The 13,786-nt window shown below is 52.1% G+C and overlaps 1 protein-coding gene across 4 annotated transcripts in view; it reads right to left on the bottom strand.

Annotated features, from left to right (window-relative positions):
* The window catches only part of LOC127584274 (zinc finger MIZ domain-containing protein 1-like), a 239,396-nt gene that overhangs the window by 150,419 nt on the left and 75,191 nt on the right, over nucleotides 1-13,786 (bottom strand). For all 4 annotated transcript variants that reach the window (XM_052040924.1, XM_052040925.1, XM_052040929.1 and 1 more), the window contains one exon: nucleotides 11,240-11,345. In XM_052040924.1, coding sequence (XP_051896884.1) covers nucleotides 11,240-11,345 — 106 coding nt within the window. The remainder of the gene's footprint in view (nucleotides 1-11,239; nucleotides 11,346-13,786) is intronic.

Raw genomic sequence — 13,786 nt, 5'->3', positions numbered from 1 at the left:
GAGGAAGAGGGGAGGGGGAGGAAGAGGGGAGGGGGAGGAAGAGGGGAGGGGAGGGGGAGGAAGAGGGGAGGGGAGGGGGAGGAAGAGGGGAGGGGGAGGAAGAGGGGAGGGGGAGGAAGAGGGGAGGGGAGGGGGAGGAAGAGGGGAGGGGAGGAAGAGGGGGAGGAAGAGGGGAGGGGGAGGAGGAGGGGAGGGGGAGGGGAGGGGGAGGGGGAGGAAGAGGGGAGGGGAGGGGGAGGAAGAGGGGAGGGGAGGGGAGGGGGATGAAGAGGGGAGGGGAGGGGGAGGAGGAGGGGAGGGGGAGGAAGTGGGGAGGGGAGGAAGAGGGGAGGGGGAGGAAGAGGGGAGGGGAGGGGAGGGGGAGGGGAGGGGGAGGGGGAGGGGAGGGGGAGGGGGAGGGGAGGGGGAGGAAGAGGGGAGGGGGAGGAAGAGGGGAGGGGGAGGAAGAGGGGAGGGGAGGGGGAGGAAGAGGGGAGGGGGAGGAAGAGGGGAGGGGAGGGGGAGGAAGAGGGGAGGGGGGGGGAGGGGGGGAGGGGGAGGGGGAGGAAGAGGGGAGGGGGGGAGGGGGGGAGGGGGAGGGGGAGGAAGAGGGGAGGGGGGGAGGGGAGGGGGAGGGGGAGGAAGAGGAGAGGGGGAGGAAGAGGGGAGGGGGAGGAAGAGGGGAGGGGGAGGAAGAGGGGAGGGGAGGAAGAGGGGAGGAAGAGGGGAGGGGAGGAAGAGGGGAGGGGAGGAAGAGGGGAGGGGAGGTTGAGGGGAGGAAGAGGGGAGGGGAGGAAGAGGGGAGGAAGAGGGGAGGGGAGGAAGAGGGGAGGGGAGGGGAGGGAAGAGGGGAGGGGAGGAAGAGGGGAGGGGAGGAAGAGTGGAGGGGGAGGGGTAGGAAGTGGGGAGGGGAGGGGGAGGAAGAGGGGAAGGGAGGGGGGGGGAGGGGGAGGAGGGGAGGAAGAGGGGAGGGGAGGGGGAGGAAGAGGGGAGGGGAGGGGGAGGAAGAGGGGAGGGGAGGGGGGGGAGGGGGAGGAGGGGAGGGGGAGGAGGAGGGGAGGGGGAGGAAGAGGGGAGGGGAGGGGAGGGGGAGGAAGAGGGGAGGGGAGGGGGAGGAAGAGGGGAGGGGAGGGGGAGGAAGAGGGGAGGGGAGGGGGGGGAGGGGAGGGGGAGGAAGAGGGGAGGAAGAGGGGAGGGGAGGAAGAGGGGAGGGGAGGGGGAGGAAGAGGGGAGGGGAGGGGAGGAAGAGGGGAGGAAGAGGGGAGGGGAGGAAGAGGGGAGGGGAGGAAGAGGGGAGGGGGAGGGGAGGAAGAGGGGAGGGGAGGGGAGGGGGAGGAAGAGGGGAGGGGAGGGGAGGGGGAGGGGAGGGGAGGAAGAGGGGAGGGAAGGGGAGGAAGAGGGGAGGGGAGGGGGAGGAAGAGGGGAGGGGGAGGAAGAGGGGAGGGGAGGGGGAGGAAGAGGGGAGGGGGAGGGGAGGGGGAGGAATAGGGGATGGGAGGGGGAGGGGAGGGGGGGAAGAGGGGAGGGGAGGGGGGGAAGAGGGGAGGGGGAAGAGGGGAGGGGGGAAGAGGGGGAAGGAGGGGGTGAGGGGAGGGGGAGGGGAGGGGAGAGAGGGGGTGAGAGGGGGAGGGGGAGGGGAGGGGAGGGGGAAGAGAGGAGGGGGTGAGGGGAGGGGGAGGGGAAGGAGAGGGAGGAGGGGAGGAGGGGGAGGGAGAGGAGGGGAGGTGGGTAGGAGGGATGGGAGGGGGAGGGGGAGGAGGAGGGGGGGAGGAGGAGAGAGGGAAGTGAGGAGGAGGAAGGGGGAAGGAGGAGAAGAGGGGAGGTGGAGGGAGGAGGAGGAAGGAGGAGGGAGGGAGGGGGAGGAGGACAAGGGGGGGGAGGAGGGAGGAAGGGGGGACGGGAGGGGGGAAGGGGGAAGGGGAGGGTGTGGGAGGAGACGGTACCAGGCCCTGGACTGCTGCTCTGAAGGTCACAGCTCCTCGAGGGCTCCTCCCAACGAACGTGCTGAGGCTTTCTGCTTTCACCCTGTCTATGCCCCTCGTGATCTTGTGTACCTCTGTCAGGTCACCCCTCAATCTCCTGCATTACAGCAAATAAACTCCTCGACTAAGCAACCTCTCCCTTTATTTGGTTCTGTGACTGGTTCAGTTGAGTTTCTGATCACTGGTGACCCCGCAGGGTTCTGCCGGTGAGGAACCCGGTGATGGTGACACCACTGAATGTTGTCAGGGAATCAGCTCTTGGTGAGTGTTGTCTGGGACTCGCTGCGTGCAGCCGTGGGCTGTACCTTCTGCTGAAGAGCTGTGAACGGAATGAACGTCGTGCAGTCATGTTGTGGTTAAAACTTAGTACTTAGACATTGTAAATAGAGGAAGAGTGTGAAATATTAGATGTGATGAATGTAGGGAGAGAGGAAATAAGCATTTAAGATAAAAATAAAATTACCCAGCCCCAGTTAGATTGTATCCCAGGATCAGGGAAAGCAAAGGTAGAAACAGTGAAGCCTCTGCCTCTCATCCTTGGTCCCGCTCAACGTAGACGGAGGGCGGGTGAGGGATGGACGGGGTGAGGGATGGAGGGCGGGCGAGGGATGGAGGGCGGGCGAGGGATGGACAGAGGGTGAGGGATGGACGGAGTGTGGCTGAGGGATGGTGGGTGATGGATGGAGGGGAGGTGAGGGATAGATGGAGGGTGAGGGATGGACAGGTGAGGGATGGACGGAGGGTGAGGAATGGACGGGTGAGGAATGGTGGGTGGGTAAGGGATGGACGGTGACGGGTGGATGGGTGAGGGACAGAGGGTGGGAAGATTGTGAAGGTGGTTCTGTTGTGTGGAAGATGAGAAAGGACACACGAATAACTCCCAGCCAGTCAGCCTGACATCAGCGGTGAGCAAATGATGAGCAGCCGCATAAATCAGCACTTTGAGAGGTGCGGGTTAGTCAAGGACAGCCAGTGGTGTATCTGAGAATGAAAGGTCATATCTAACAACAGAACTTTGTCAGGACATAACCAGGAGACTGTCTTCCTTCCGTCGTAAGGTCAGAAGGTGAGATGTTGACAATCGCACAATGTTCAATTCCATTTCCAATTCTTCAGCAAATGCAGCAGTCTGCATGCGGGGCTGATAAATGGCAATTAACGTTCATGCCATAGAAGTGCCAGAGAACCAATTATCTTCGACGACATAACCATCACTGAGTCCCCATCATCAACATCCTGGGGTCACAATTGACCAGAAATTCAACTGGACCAGCCAGCTAAGTACCATAGCTGCTGAAGCAGGCCAGAGACCAGGCATCCTTCAGTGAGTGCCTCATCTCCTGTCGTCCCAAACCATCTACAGGGCACGTCTGGAGTGCAGAGTCCGGACTCTCCACTTGCCTGGGTGAGTGCAGTTCCAACTCTCTCAAGAAGTCCAACAGTATCCAGGACAAAGCAGTTTGCCCTGCTTGATCATATTTAGCATCCACTCCCTCCACCGGCGCACAGTGGCTGCACTATCTACACAATGCACGGCAGTTACTCGCCCAGGCTACTCTGACTGCACCTCCCAAACCTGTGACCTAGAAGGATAAGTGCAGGAGGAGCAAGGGGAACACCACCACCTGCAGGTTCCCCTCCAAATACCAGCAGGTCTGGCAGCATCTGCGTGGAGGGAAACAGAGCCAGTGTTCCATCTGAGAGCCTTCTGACGGACTGACTGAATGCCTCCAGTAATTTATTTCTGATTCTCAGTCCCTGCAGATTTTTGCTTGTTGATTAGATTTGAAGGTGCGTCTTAACCACAGAACCATAGAACAATACAGCACAATACAGGCCTGTCAAACCAGAACTAAGACTTTCTAACCCCTTCCTCTCACATATCCCTCTATTTTAAATTCCTCCATATGCTTATCTAACAATCTCTTGAACTTTTCCAATGTAACAGCCTCCATCACCGCCCCAGGCAGCGCATTCCATGCACCAACCAATCTCTGGGTGAAAAACCTCCCTCTGACATCTCCCTTGAACTTCCCACCCAATACCTTATAGCCATGTCCTCTTGTTTTGAGCATTGGCGCCCTGGGAAAGAGGCGCTGGCTGTCCACTCTATTTATTCCTCTCAATATCTTGTATACCTCTATCATGTCTCCCCTCATCCTCCTTCCCTCCAATGAGAACAGCCCCAGCTCTAGTCTCTCCTCATAATCCATACTCTCTAAACCAGGCAGCATCCTGGTAAATCTCCTCTGCACCCTTTCCTACGCCTCCACATCCTTCCTATAATGAGGCGACCAGAACTGGACACAGTACTCTAAGTGTGGCCTAACCGGAGTTTTGTGAAGCTGCATCATCACTTCGTGGCTCTTAAACTCGATCCCCCGACTTATGAAAGCTAACATCCCATAAGCTTTCTTAACTACCCTATCCACCTGCGAGGCAACTTTCAGTGATCTGTGGATATGAACCCCCAGATCCCTCTGCTCCTCCACACTGCCCAGAATCCTGCCATTTGCCTTGTACTCCGCCTTGGAGTTTGTCCTTCCAAAGTGTACTACCTCACACTTCTCTGGATTGAACTCCATCTGCCACTTGTCAGCCCAGCTCTGCATCCTATCAATATCCCTCTGCAAGCTTCGACAGCCCTCCACACTATCCACAACACCACCAATCTTTGTATCATCCGCAAACTTGCTAACCCAGCCTTCCACCCCCTCATCTAAGTCGTTAATAAATATCGCAAAAAGTAAAGGTCCCAGAACCGATCCCTGCGGGACACCACTAGTCACAGCCCTCCAATCCGAATGTACTCCCTCCACCACAACCTTCTGCTTTCTACAGGCAAGCCAATTTTGAATCCACGCGGCCAAGCCTCCCTGGATCCCTTGGCCTCTGACCTTCTGAAGAAGCCTACCATGAGGAACCTTGTCAAACGCCTTACTAAAATCCATGTAGACCACATCCACTGCACTACCCTCATCAATCTTCCTGGTCACCTCCTCAAAGAACCCTATCAGGCTTGTGAGGCAAGATCTTCCCTTCACAAAGCCATGCTGGCTGTCCCTAATCAGTCTATGCTTCTCCACATGCTCATAGATCCTATCTCTTAGAATCCTTTCCAACAGCTTACCCACTACAGACGTAAGGCTCACCGGTCTGTAATTCCCTGGACTATCCCTACTACCTTTTTTGAATAAGGGGACAACATTCACCACCCTCCAATCCTCCGGTACCATCCCCGCTGACAACGAGGACTCAAAGATCCTAACCAACGGTTCAGCAATTCCCCACGAAGCAGCCTGGGGAATGTTCTGTCAGGCCCCGGGGACTTACCTGTCCTAATATTTTCTAACAACTCCAACACATCCTCTCTCTTAATATCTACATACTCTAGAACATTACCCTCACCTACACTGTTCTCAGCATCATCAAGACCCATCTCCTTGGTGAATACTGAAGAGAAGTATTCATTGAAAACCTCACCCACTTCCACAGCTTCCAGGCACATCCTCCCACCTTTGTCTTTAATCAGACCTACCTTTACCCTAGCCATCCTTCTGCTCTTTACATACGAGAAAAAAGCCTCGGGATTCTCCTTAACCCTACTCGCCAAAGCCTTTTCATGTCCCCTTCTCGCTCTCCTCAGCCCTTTCTTAAGTTCCTTCCTTGCTACTCTATATTCCTCACGAGCCCTGTCCGATCCTTGCTGCTTACACCTTATGTATGCTGCTGCCTTCTTCCTAACTAGTTGTTCCACCTCTCTCGTCACCCACGGTTCCTTCACCCTGCCATTTCCTTCTCTGCCTCACCGGGACAAATTTATCCCTAACATCCTGCAAAAGATTCCTGAACATCGACCACATCTCCATAGTACATTTCCCTTCAAAAATGTTGTCCCAATTTACACTCCCAAGTTCTTGCCTTATAGCCTCATAATTTGCCTTTCCCCAATTAAATATCTTCCCGCCCTCTTTGCTCCTATCCCTGTCCATGACAATTCTAAAGGTTATGGAGCAATGGTCACCGTCCCCCAAATGCTCACCCACCAATAGATCTGTCACCTGACCCGGTTCATTACCTAAAACTAGATCTAATATGGCATTCCCTCTAGTGGGCCTGTCAACATACTGTGTCAGGAATCTGTCCTGGACACACTTAACAAACCGCGCCCCATCTAAACCTTTGGCACTAAGTAGGTGCCAATCAATATTTGATTAGTTGAAGTCTCCCATTATAATAACCCTGTTATTTTCACATCTCTCCAAAAACTGCTTCCCAATCTGCTCCTCAGTATCCCTACTGCTACCGGGGGGCCTATAGAATACTCCCAGGAGGGTAACTGCCCCTTTCTTGTTCCTAACTTCCACCCATATTGACTCTAGAGAGGATCCTTCTACATTATCTACCCTTTCTGCAGCTGTAACTGTGTCCCTGACCAGTATCGCCACCCCTCCTCCTCTTCTCCCCCCCCGCCTATCCCTTTTAAAACACTGAAAACCAGGAATATTCAATATCCATTCCTGCCCCGATGTCAGCCATGTCTCTGTAATAGCCACAATATCATAGTCCCATGTACTTACCCAAGCTCTCAGTTCATCTCCCTTATTCCAGATGCTTCTCGCATTCAAGTAAATGCACTTTAGCCCATCCACCTCATTACTTTAGTAGCCTGTACTCTGCTTCTCCTCCCTCAAAGCCTCTCTACCTGTCGGATCTGCCTTTTCCCCGTCCCCTTCTTCCTCTGACCTACTCCCCTGGTTCCCTACCCCCTCGCAATCTAGTTTAAACCCTCCTGAACCACCCTAGCAAACCCGGCCGCAAGGATATTGGCCCCCCTCAGGTTCGGGTGTAACCCGTCCTCTCTGTACAGGTCCCACCTTCTCCAGAAGAGATCCCAATGATCCAAAAATCTAAAACCCTCCCTCAGCCACACATTTATCTGCCATCTCCTCCTATTCCTACCTTCACTATCGCGTGGCGCTAGCAGCAATCCCGAGATTGCTTAAAGGAAGAAAGCGAGTAGAGAGAAAGGTGTCAGGAGGGAATTTGAGAGCTCAGGGCCCAGGCAACCGAAGAAACAGTGGGACGTGAAAATCAGGGAGGCCAGACACGGGCAGGAGTCTCAGGCAGTTGTAGGGGTGGAGGAGATTCCAGAGGTAGGAGTTCAAAAACAAGGGTGAAAGTTTTAAAATTGAGGAGGGCACCTTGGTCAGCAAGGACAGGTTGGGCCGAAGGGCCTGTTTCTGTACTGTATAACTCGATGACTGTATGAGATTGGTTAACAAGGAGCCAATGTAAGTGATGGGTTAATGGGAAGGCCTGGCTATAGAGGGTGGAATGAGGGAACCAACTGGAGTGACAAAGGCTTCAAGCAGCAGTTAGACTGAGGCAGGGGCAGAGTTGGACAATGGTATTGAGTTGGGCTCTCATGATGGCCTGTTTCTGTGTTCCATTATCTATACCCCACTGTGTCCCCCTCAGTGCTAACCCATCTCTCTCTGTATCATCAGCAAATTTGGCTCCAACACACCATTCCTTCATCCAAACCATCCAACAGATCATCAATAGTTGAGGCTCCGGCACTGATCCCTGTGGCACTCACTAGTTCCTGACTGCCCATATGAAAATGATCCATTGATCCCAACTCTCTGCTTTCTGTGAGTTAGCTTCTGCCCTATCCAAGCTCAATGCTGTGCACTCTTATCTCGTACAGTAACCTCTTACGTGGCATCTTCTCCAATATCTTCTGGGAGTTCCCGTTTGTTACCTCCTCAGAGAAATCTAACAAATTTGTCAAACATTATTCCCCTTTCATAAGCCCATGTCGACCCTGCTTCCTTATCTTCTGATTTTCTAACTGTCTTGCTATTACCTCCTTAATAATGGAATCCACCATTTTCCCAATGACAGATGTTAGGCTAACTAGCCTATCGTTCCCTGCCTTCTGCCTCCCCCCTTCCTCGAATGGTGATGGTTTTGCAATCCTCTGGGACCTCTCCAGAATCCAGGGAATTTTGGTAGATTATTTTGGTAGAAGTCAGAGACTTTTTCCTAGGGCTGAAATGGTGGCCACAAGAGGACACAGGTTGAAGGTGCTGGAGAGTAGGTATAGAGGAGATGTCAGGGGTAAGTTTTTTACTCAGAGAGTGGTGAGTGCATGGAATGAGCTGCCGGCAACGGTGGCGGAGACGGATACAATAGGGTCTTGTAAGAGACTGCTGGATAGGTACATGGAGCTGAGAAAAATAGAGGGCTATGGGTAAGCCTAGTAATTTCTAAGGTAGGGACATGTTCGGCACAGTTTTGTGGGCCGAAGGGCCTGAATTGTGCTGTAGGTTTTCTATGTTTCTATTACAACCAATGCATCTACCATCTTTGCAGCCACTTCCTTTAAGACCTGGGATGCAAGACATCAGGTCCAGGGGTCTATTTATTAGTTTACCTTGTACCCCTTTCTGAGTCCTGGAAACTGTTTGACATTGCTTCCTCTCTATAGCTCCTTGACTGTATAATAGGTTCAGCCTCAATGACACTGCCCCTTTGAATTGAATAGATACGCACAATCTAGATTTGCACAGGTAACCTGTAAGAAAGTGCTGGGAACACTGCTGGAAGTGGCGGGACATACCTTCCACTTCAGAAAAAGGGGAAAATTGCCAATGACCTCTCTCAGATCTGCTTGTAAAAACATGGTGTAAAAAAATCACTGTACACTGAAAACAGACCAGATCCCAAAACAAGGCCCATCCCACGTCAGAGGGAGCAGAACTTTAAAATATAATCTTCAAAAACTATAGAATGCTTTTAGCAAAGACAGGTAACCAAGAGACACTGAAAGAGTGACATTTATGTAGGAATAATTAAACCTGAATTTCATGCAGTCAGTGACACTCTAATACATTAACTGAGTGAGTCAGACATGAGTTCCTGAGGATGTGCTCTGTGATCCCCAAGAGGGTAGACTACATATCGCACCATATAAGGCTGAGTCAGTTTGGATTAGACAGACTGCGTAGGTGCAGACTCTATAAACACTCACAACTGCCTCCCTTTGGAAGGTCTGAATAAATTGCAGGCTTTGAAAGCTTTGTGATAGAAGGTCAGTTCAGGGTATCTGGGATCAGGCAGACTGATGTGCGTTCTTGATCCAGCTATTGTTTCTAAGGAATCCTTCTTTAAAAAGTACTGCATCGTTTTATTCTAGTTCCACGGACAGAAACAGCTGCAAAGCAGTCGGCTGTGGTCACCTTAGGGGAACACCAGCCTTTCCAGAGAGGTGGAGGGTCGCTCGACCAGGAACAGCCAAAGTGACCTCCACGCAAGGACCAGCTGATGGGAATTGGGAACAGATACCCCGATTGTCCCAGCCTCCTCAGACCCCGGAGAGGCGGACGTGACTCTAGCACCCGGCTCAGCACTGTCAGGGACCCTTGCACCCTGTGGGAATCAGGGTGAACGAGGGTTGGGGCGGTGGGCTGGTCTTGGCAGCCAATCACCATTTGAGCTCAGTGGGTGATTGCTTTAGCCATGGCATCCACTGACAAACTCATCCTCACTACTGTATTACCAGAATCCTATTCTCATTCATAAGTTTCAGTTTTAGTGTTGATGTCAGGAGGAATTCCTGGCAACACAGTGGTGAAAACATTTGGATCACAGGGTAGTTTGGCTGTTCCCCACCACACCCCCCCCCCCCCACCACCACCCCCCTCGCCACCCCCCAGGACTGGAAAATGACCAATCTCGGCTGGGGCAGCCAGTGGGGTGAGGGGAACTCGGGGCAAAGGGGCATTGGTGGGATTGTAAAAATATCACCAGGTTCCTGCTGAAGATCACCAGCTACTGACTCCTGGTGTGTGTGTGTGTGTGTGTGTGTGTGTGTGTGTGTGTGTGTGTGTGTGTGTGTGTGTGTGTGTGTGTGTGTGTGTGTGTGTGTGTGTGTGTGTGTGTGTGTGTGTGTGTACATACTTGCGTGTGTGCCTGAATTTGTGTGTGTATGCTTGCATATGTCTGAGCACGTGCGTGTGTGTGTGTGTACATTGATGGAGCACACGATCAGGACTGAGGCTTGCAATGTCCAGCACTGCCACACAGGTGACGCTCCCTCAGGGTCGGAGGGCAGGTTACTGTATATCCACTGAGACTCAAAGAGAAAATTGAAGCATCCAAAAGAAATTTAAGAAGAATAGCACCAAAACAGTGCCATCAGCACACAAAGCAGTTCCAGTACCTCTGCACAGAGTTACATGGAAGATATGTTGATAACAAGCCACATGCTAGCTGGTGAAGCCCTCGCACAAACAGTGGTCCTAACGCCATGTCCCCACATCTAAAAACCCATCTAGTTCACTGAAGGTTAGGAAGTTGCCACCCTTACTTAGTCTGCTGTATATACAACTCCAGACCCATCAAGTTATTGGCTTTCAACTGCTTCCTTAATTGGGGATGGACAATAAATGTTGCACTGTCAGCAAGGTCAAAGTTGAAGTCAGAGTTTATTGTCATCTGCACAAGTCCATGCGTGCACAGGTGCAATGAAAAACTTACTTGCAGCAGCATCACAGGCACAGAGCATCATAGCAGCATTCACAAGAAAAACATAAATTAAACATAAATTATACACAATTTTTTACAAGAAAGAACACAATTAGAACAAAAAACCCGAAGTCCATTGTAGTGCAAAGTGGTCACGGTGTTGCTAAACTGTAGTGATCAGGGTTGTGCCGGTTGGTTCAAGAACCGAATGGTTGAAGATAAGTAGCTGTTCCTGAACCTGGTGGTGTGGGACTTCAGGCTCCTGTACCTGTACAGGTTCACATCCAATGAGTGGCTAAATAAAATCCCTCTCCCCTCATACCCAACCGGTCCTGAGCAGACTTGCTCGCTCGGTCACTGAGTCAGCAAGGCCAGCTGGGGGCCTCTCTTCCTGCTCGCTCTCCTGTCACAGCCATTTCTGTGACCCTCTCCCACATGCTGCCTTTGCTCATTTATGAAAGATTCGGGTTATGGATGTTTCTCAGGAACAGAACCCTGTCATAACCCGGGCACTGCCTGTATTGAGCTTCATCTCCCACATGCTGCTCATTGGCCAGTCTGCCTTTGTCCCTCCACAGTCCCTCACTAACCCCTGAACACTTTGCACCCCAGCCTGTGTACCGGTATGAACATGACAAGTCAGGCCAGTGACAAATTGAGATGGTGGTTCTGTTATCACTCTTACTTCTACCACCGGATGGTCAAAGGTAACGGTCTGGGTCACCTCCGGCACCGACCCTTACCTGCAGACTTTGGGCTGAATTTCTCCCTGTGAGCTGCACAGACAGCCAGCAGCCGATAGCCAAGCTCCAAGTCAAAGCCTTGTTGGGTCGACACATGGCTTACAACCTGCAAAGAAAAGGAGCAAATCAAAGAGCAGCAAGCAATCGCAGCAAAGGCTGACGGCTTAAAAGGAAGCGGCTTCCAGTTCAGTGATCCTGTGTACATGAATCTGCTGCAGTGCGATGGGTTGACTGACCTCTGATCATGGAGACACAAGATACTGCAGGTGCTGGGATCTGGAGCAACACACAATCTGCTGGATCAACTCAGCAGGTCGAGCAGCATCTGTGGGGGGAAAGGAATTGTCATTTCGGGTCCTGATGCAGGGTTTTGACGTGAAACAAAGGCAATTCGTTTCTTCCCACAGATGCTGCTTGACCTGCTGTGTTCCTCCAGAAGATTGTCTGTTGACCTCTCATCTGCCATCCAACGATACACCCAACTGGACTTTCTCCATGTATTGGTTTCATTGGCTATCAGTAAAGTCAAGTTTATTGTCATATGCACAAGTACATGTGTGCACAGGTGCAATGAAAAACTTACATGCAGCAGCATCACAGGCACAGAGCATCAGATAAGCAGCATTCACAAGAAAAGCATAAGTTATACACAATTTTTACAAGAAAGAACACAATTAGAACAAACAAAAAACAAAGTCCATTGTACTGCAAAGTGGTCACAGTGTTACTATACTGAGGTAGTGATTAGGGTTGTGCCAGTTGGGTCAAGAACCAAATGGTTGAAGGGAAGGAGCTGTTCTTGAACCTGGTGGTGTGGGAATTCAGGCATCTGTACCTCCTGCCCGATGGTACACAGTCTCCCTGTGTGCTTCGAAGCTTTGAGTTTGAACACCTCCCCCAGCCATGAGATGAACCTTAGGTCTCAAGTTCAATCCCTGTCTATGAGTTTACATCCAGGTTGAGCACTCCCAGAATAGGGCTGTGTGACAGAGTGGTCAGTGCCTCACAGCTCTAGAGACCCAAGTTCAATCCTGATCTCCAGTGCTGTCTGTGTAGAGTTTTCATAAAATCATGAGGGGCATAGGCAGGATGAATGCATGCAATAATTTTTCCCCAGGGAAACGAAACCAAAAAACTAAAGGGCGTAGGTTTAAGGTGAGAGAGGAAAGACTTAGAAGTGACCTGAGGGGCAACTTCTTCACACAGAGGGTGCTGGGTTTATGGAACGAGCTGCCGGAGAAAGTGGGTGAGGCAGGGACAATAACAGCATTTAAAAGACATTTGGATAGATACATGGATAGGAAAATTTTAGAGGGATATGGGCCAAACGCAGGCAAATAGGACTAGCTTAGGTCAGCATGGACCAGTTGGGTTGATGGACCTGTTTCCGTGCCGTATAACTCTATGATTATGTCTGGTTTCCTCCCACATCCCAAAGACGGGTGGGTTGCTGGGCTGATTGGCCCCTGTGAGTTGCCCCTGGGGTGTAGGTGAATGGTGGACTTTAAAAAAACTTGATTTAAAACTTTATTTAAAAACTTTATTTATACAGCACGGTAACAGGTCCTTCCGGCCTAACGAGTCCACGCCGCCCAATTACACCCGAGTTAACCTACCCAAATGTCTATGTAATGTGGGAGGAAACCGGAGCACCCGGAGGAAACCCAAGCAGATACGCGGAGAACGTACAAGCTCCTTTATTTTTATGAACATACAAAAGTTTATTCACTGAAAGCACTACAAAATGACATCCAGTGTCAAAACTACAGCAACTTACACAAGAAAGAAAAACTACGCAGATTCTAACTACAGAACTACAGCAGAGAACGCTAACTAAACTACCACAAAGCGCACTACTTCAGATAAGAATGTCGTTCACACCGTCCACAACACACGTGATCCCGTGAGGGGCTGATCACGGAATTCACCCAGGGTGCCAGCGGATACCGCGTGCTCCCTCTCCAAGGACACCCGGGTGCGGACGTAAGCCTGGAAGATGGGCAGGCAGGTGGACCAGCCAGAACCCTTGGCCGCCCGCTGCCTGGACCCGTGGATGGCCAGCTTGGCCAGGCCCAGGAGAAGACGCACCAGGACATCCCCCGAACGACCCACACCCGCAACCTCCCCCCCCCCCACCCCCGCTGTACCAGGTGACCATAAATCAGCAGCGTCGGACTGAAGTGCAGCCAGAACTTGAGGAGCAGCCCCTTCAGATAAGCGAAGAGGGGCTGCAACCTCGCGCACTCCAAGTACACGTGGTACACCATCTTCTCCCGGCCGCAGAAATGACAGGCGGCTGGGGTGTCAGTGAACCGGCTCAGGAAACGGTTGCATGGCACCGCCCGGTGCAGCACCCTCCAACGTACAAATTCCTTACAGACAGTGATGGGAATTGAACCCCGATCACTGGCACTGTAATAGCATCACGCTAACTGCTACGCTACCGTGCTGTACCATGACTCTGGGGGGAATGTGGAGAGAATCATTTATAAGGGAAATTAGTGGGGAATGCAATTGCTCTGTGAGCTGGTATAGACTCAGTGGAAC

The sequence above is a fragment of the Pristis pectinata genome, chromosome 29 (genome assembly GCF_009764475.1).
Source record: "Pristis pectinata isolate sPriPec2 chromosome 29, sPriPec2.1.pri, whole genome shotgun sequence".
NCBI lineage: Eukaryota > Metazoa > Chordata > Chondrichthyes > Rhinopristiformes > Pristidae > Pristis > Pristis pectinata.
The sequence above is the reverse complement of the archived record's forward strand: the minus strand, read 5'-3'. Positions and strand labels throughout refer to the sequence as shown.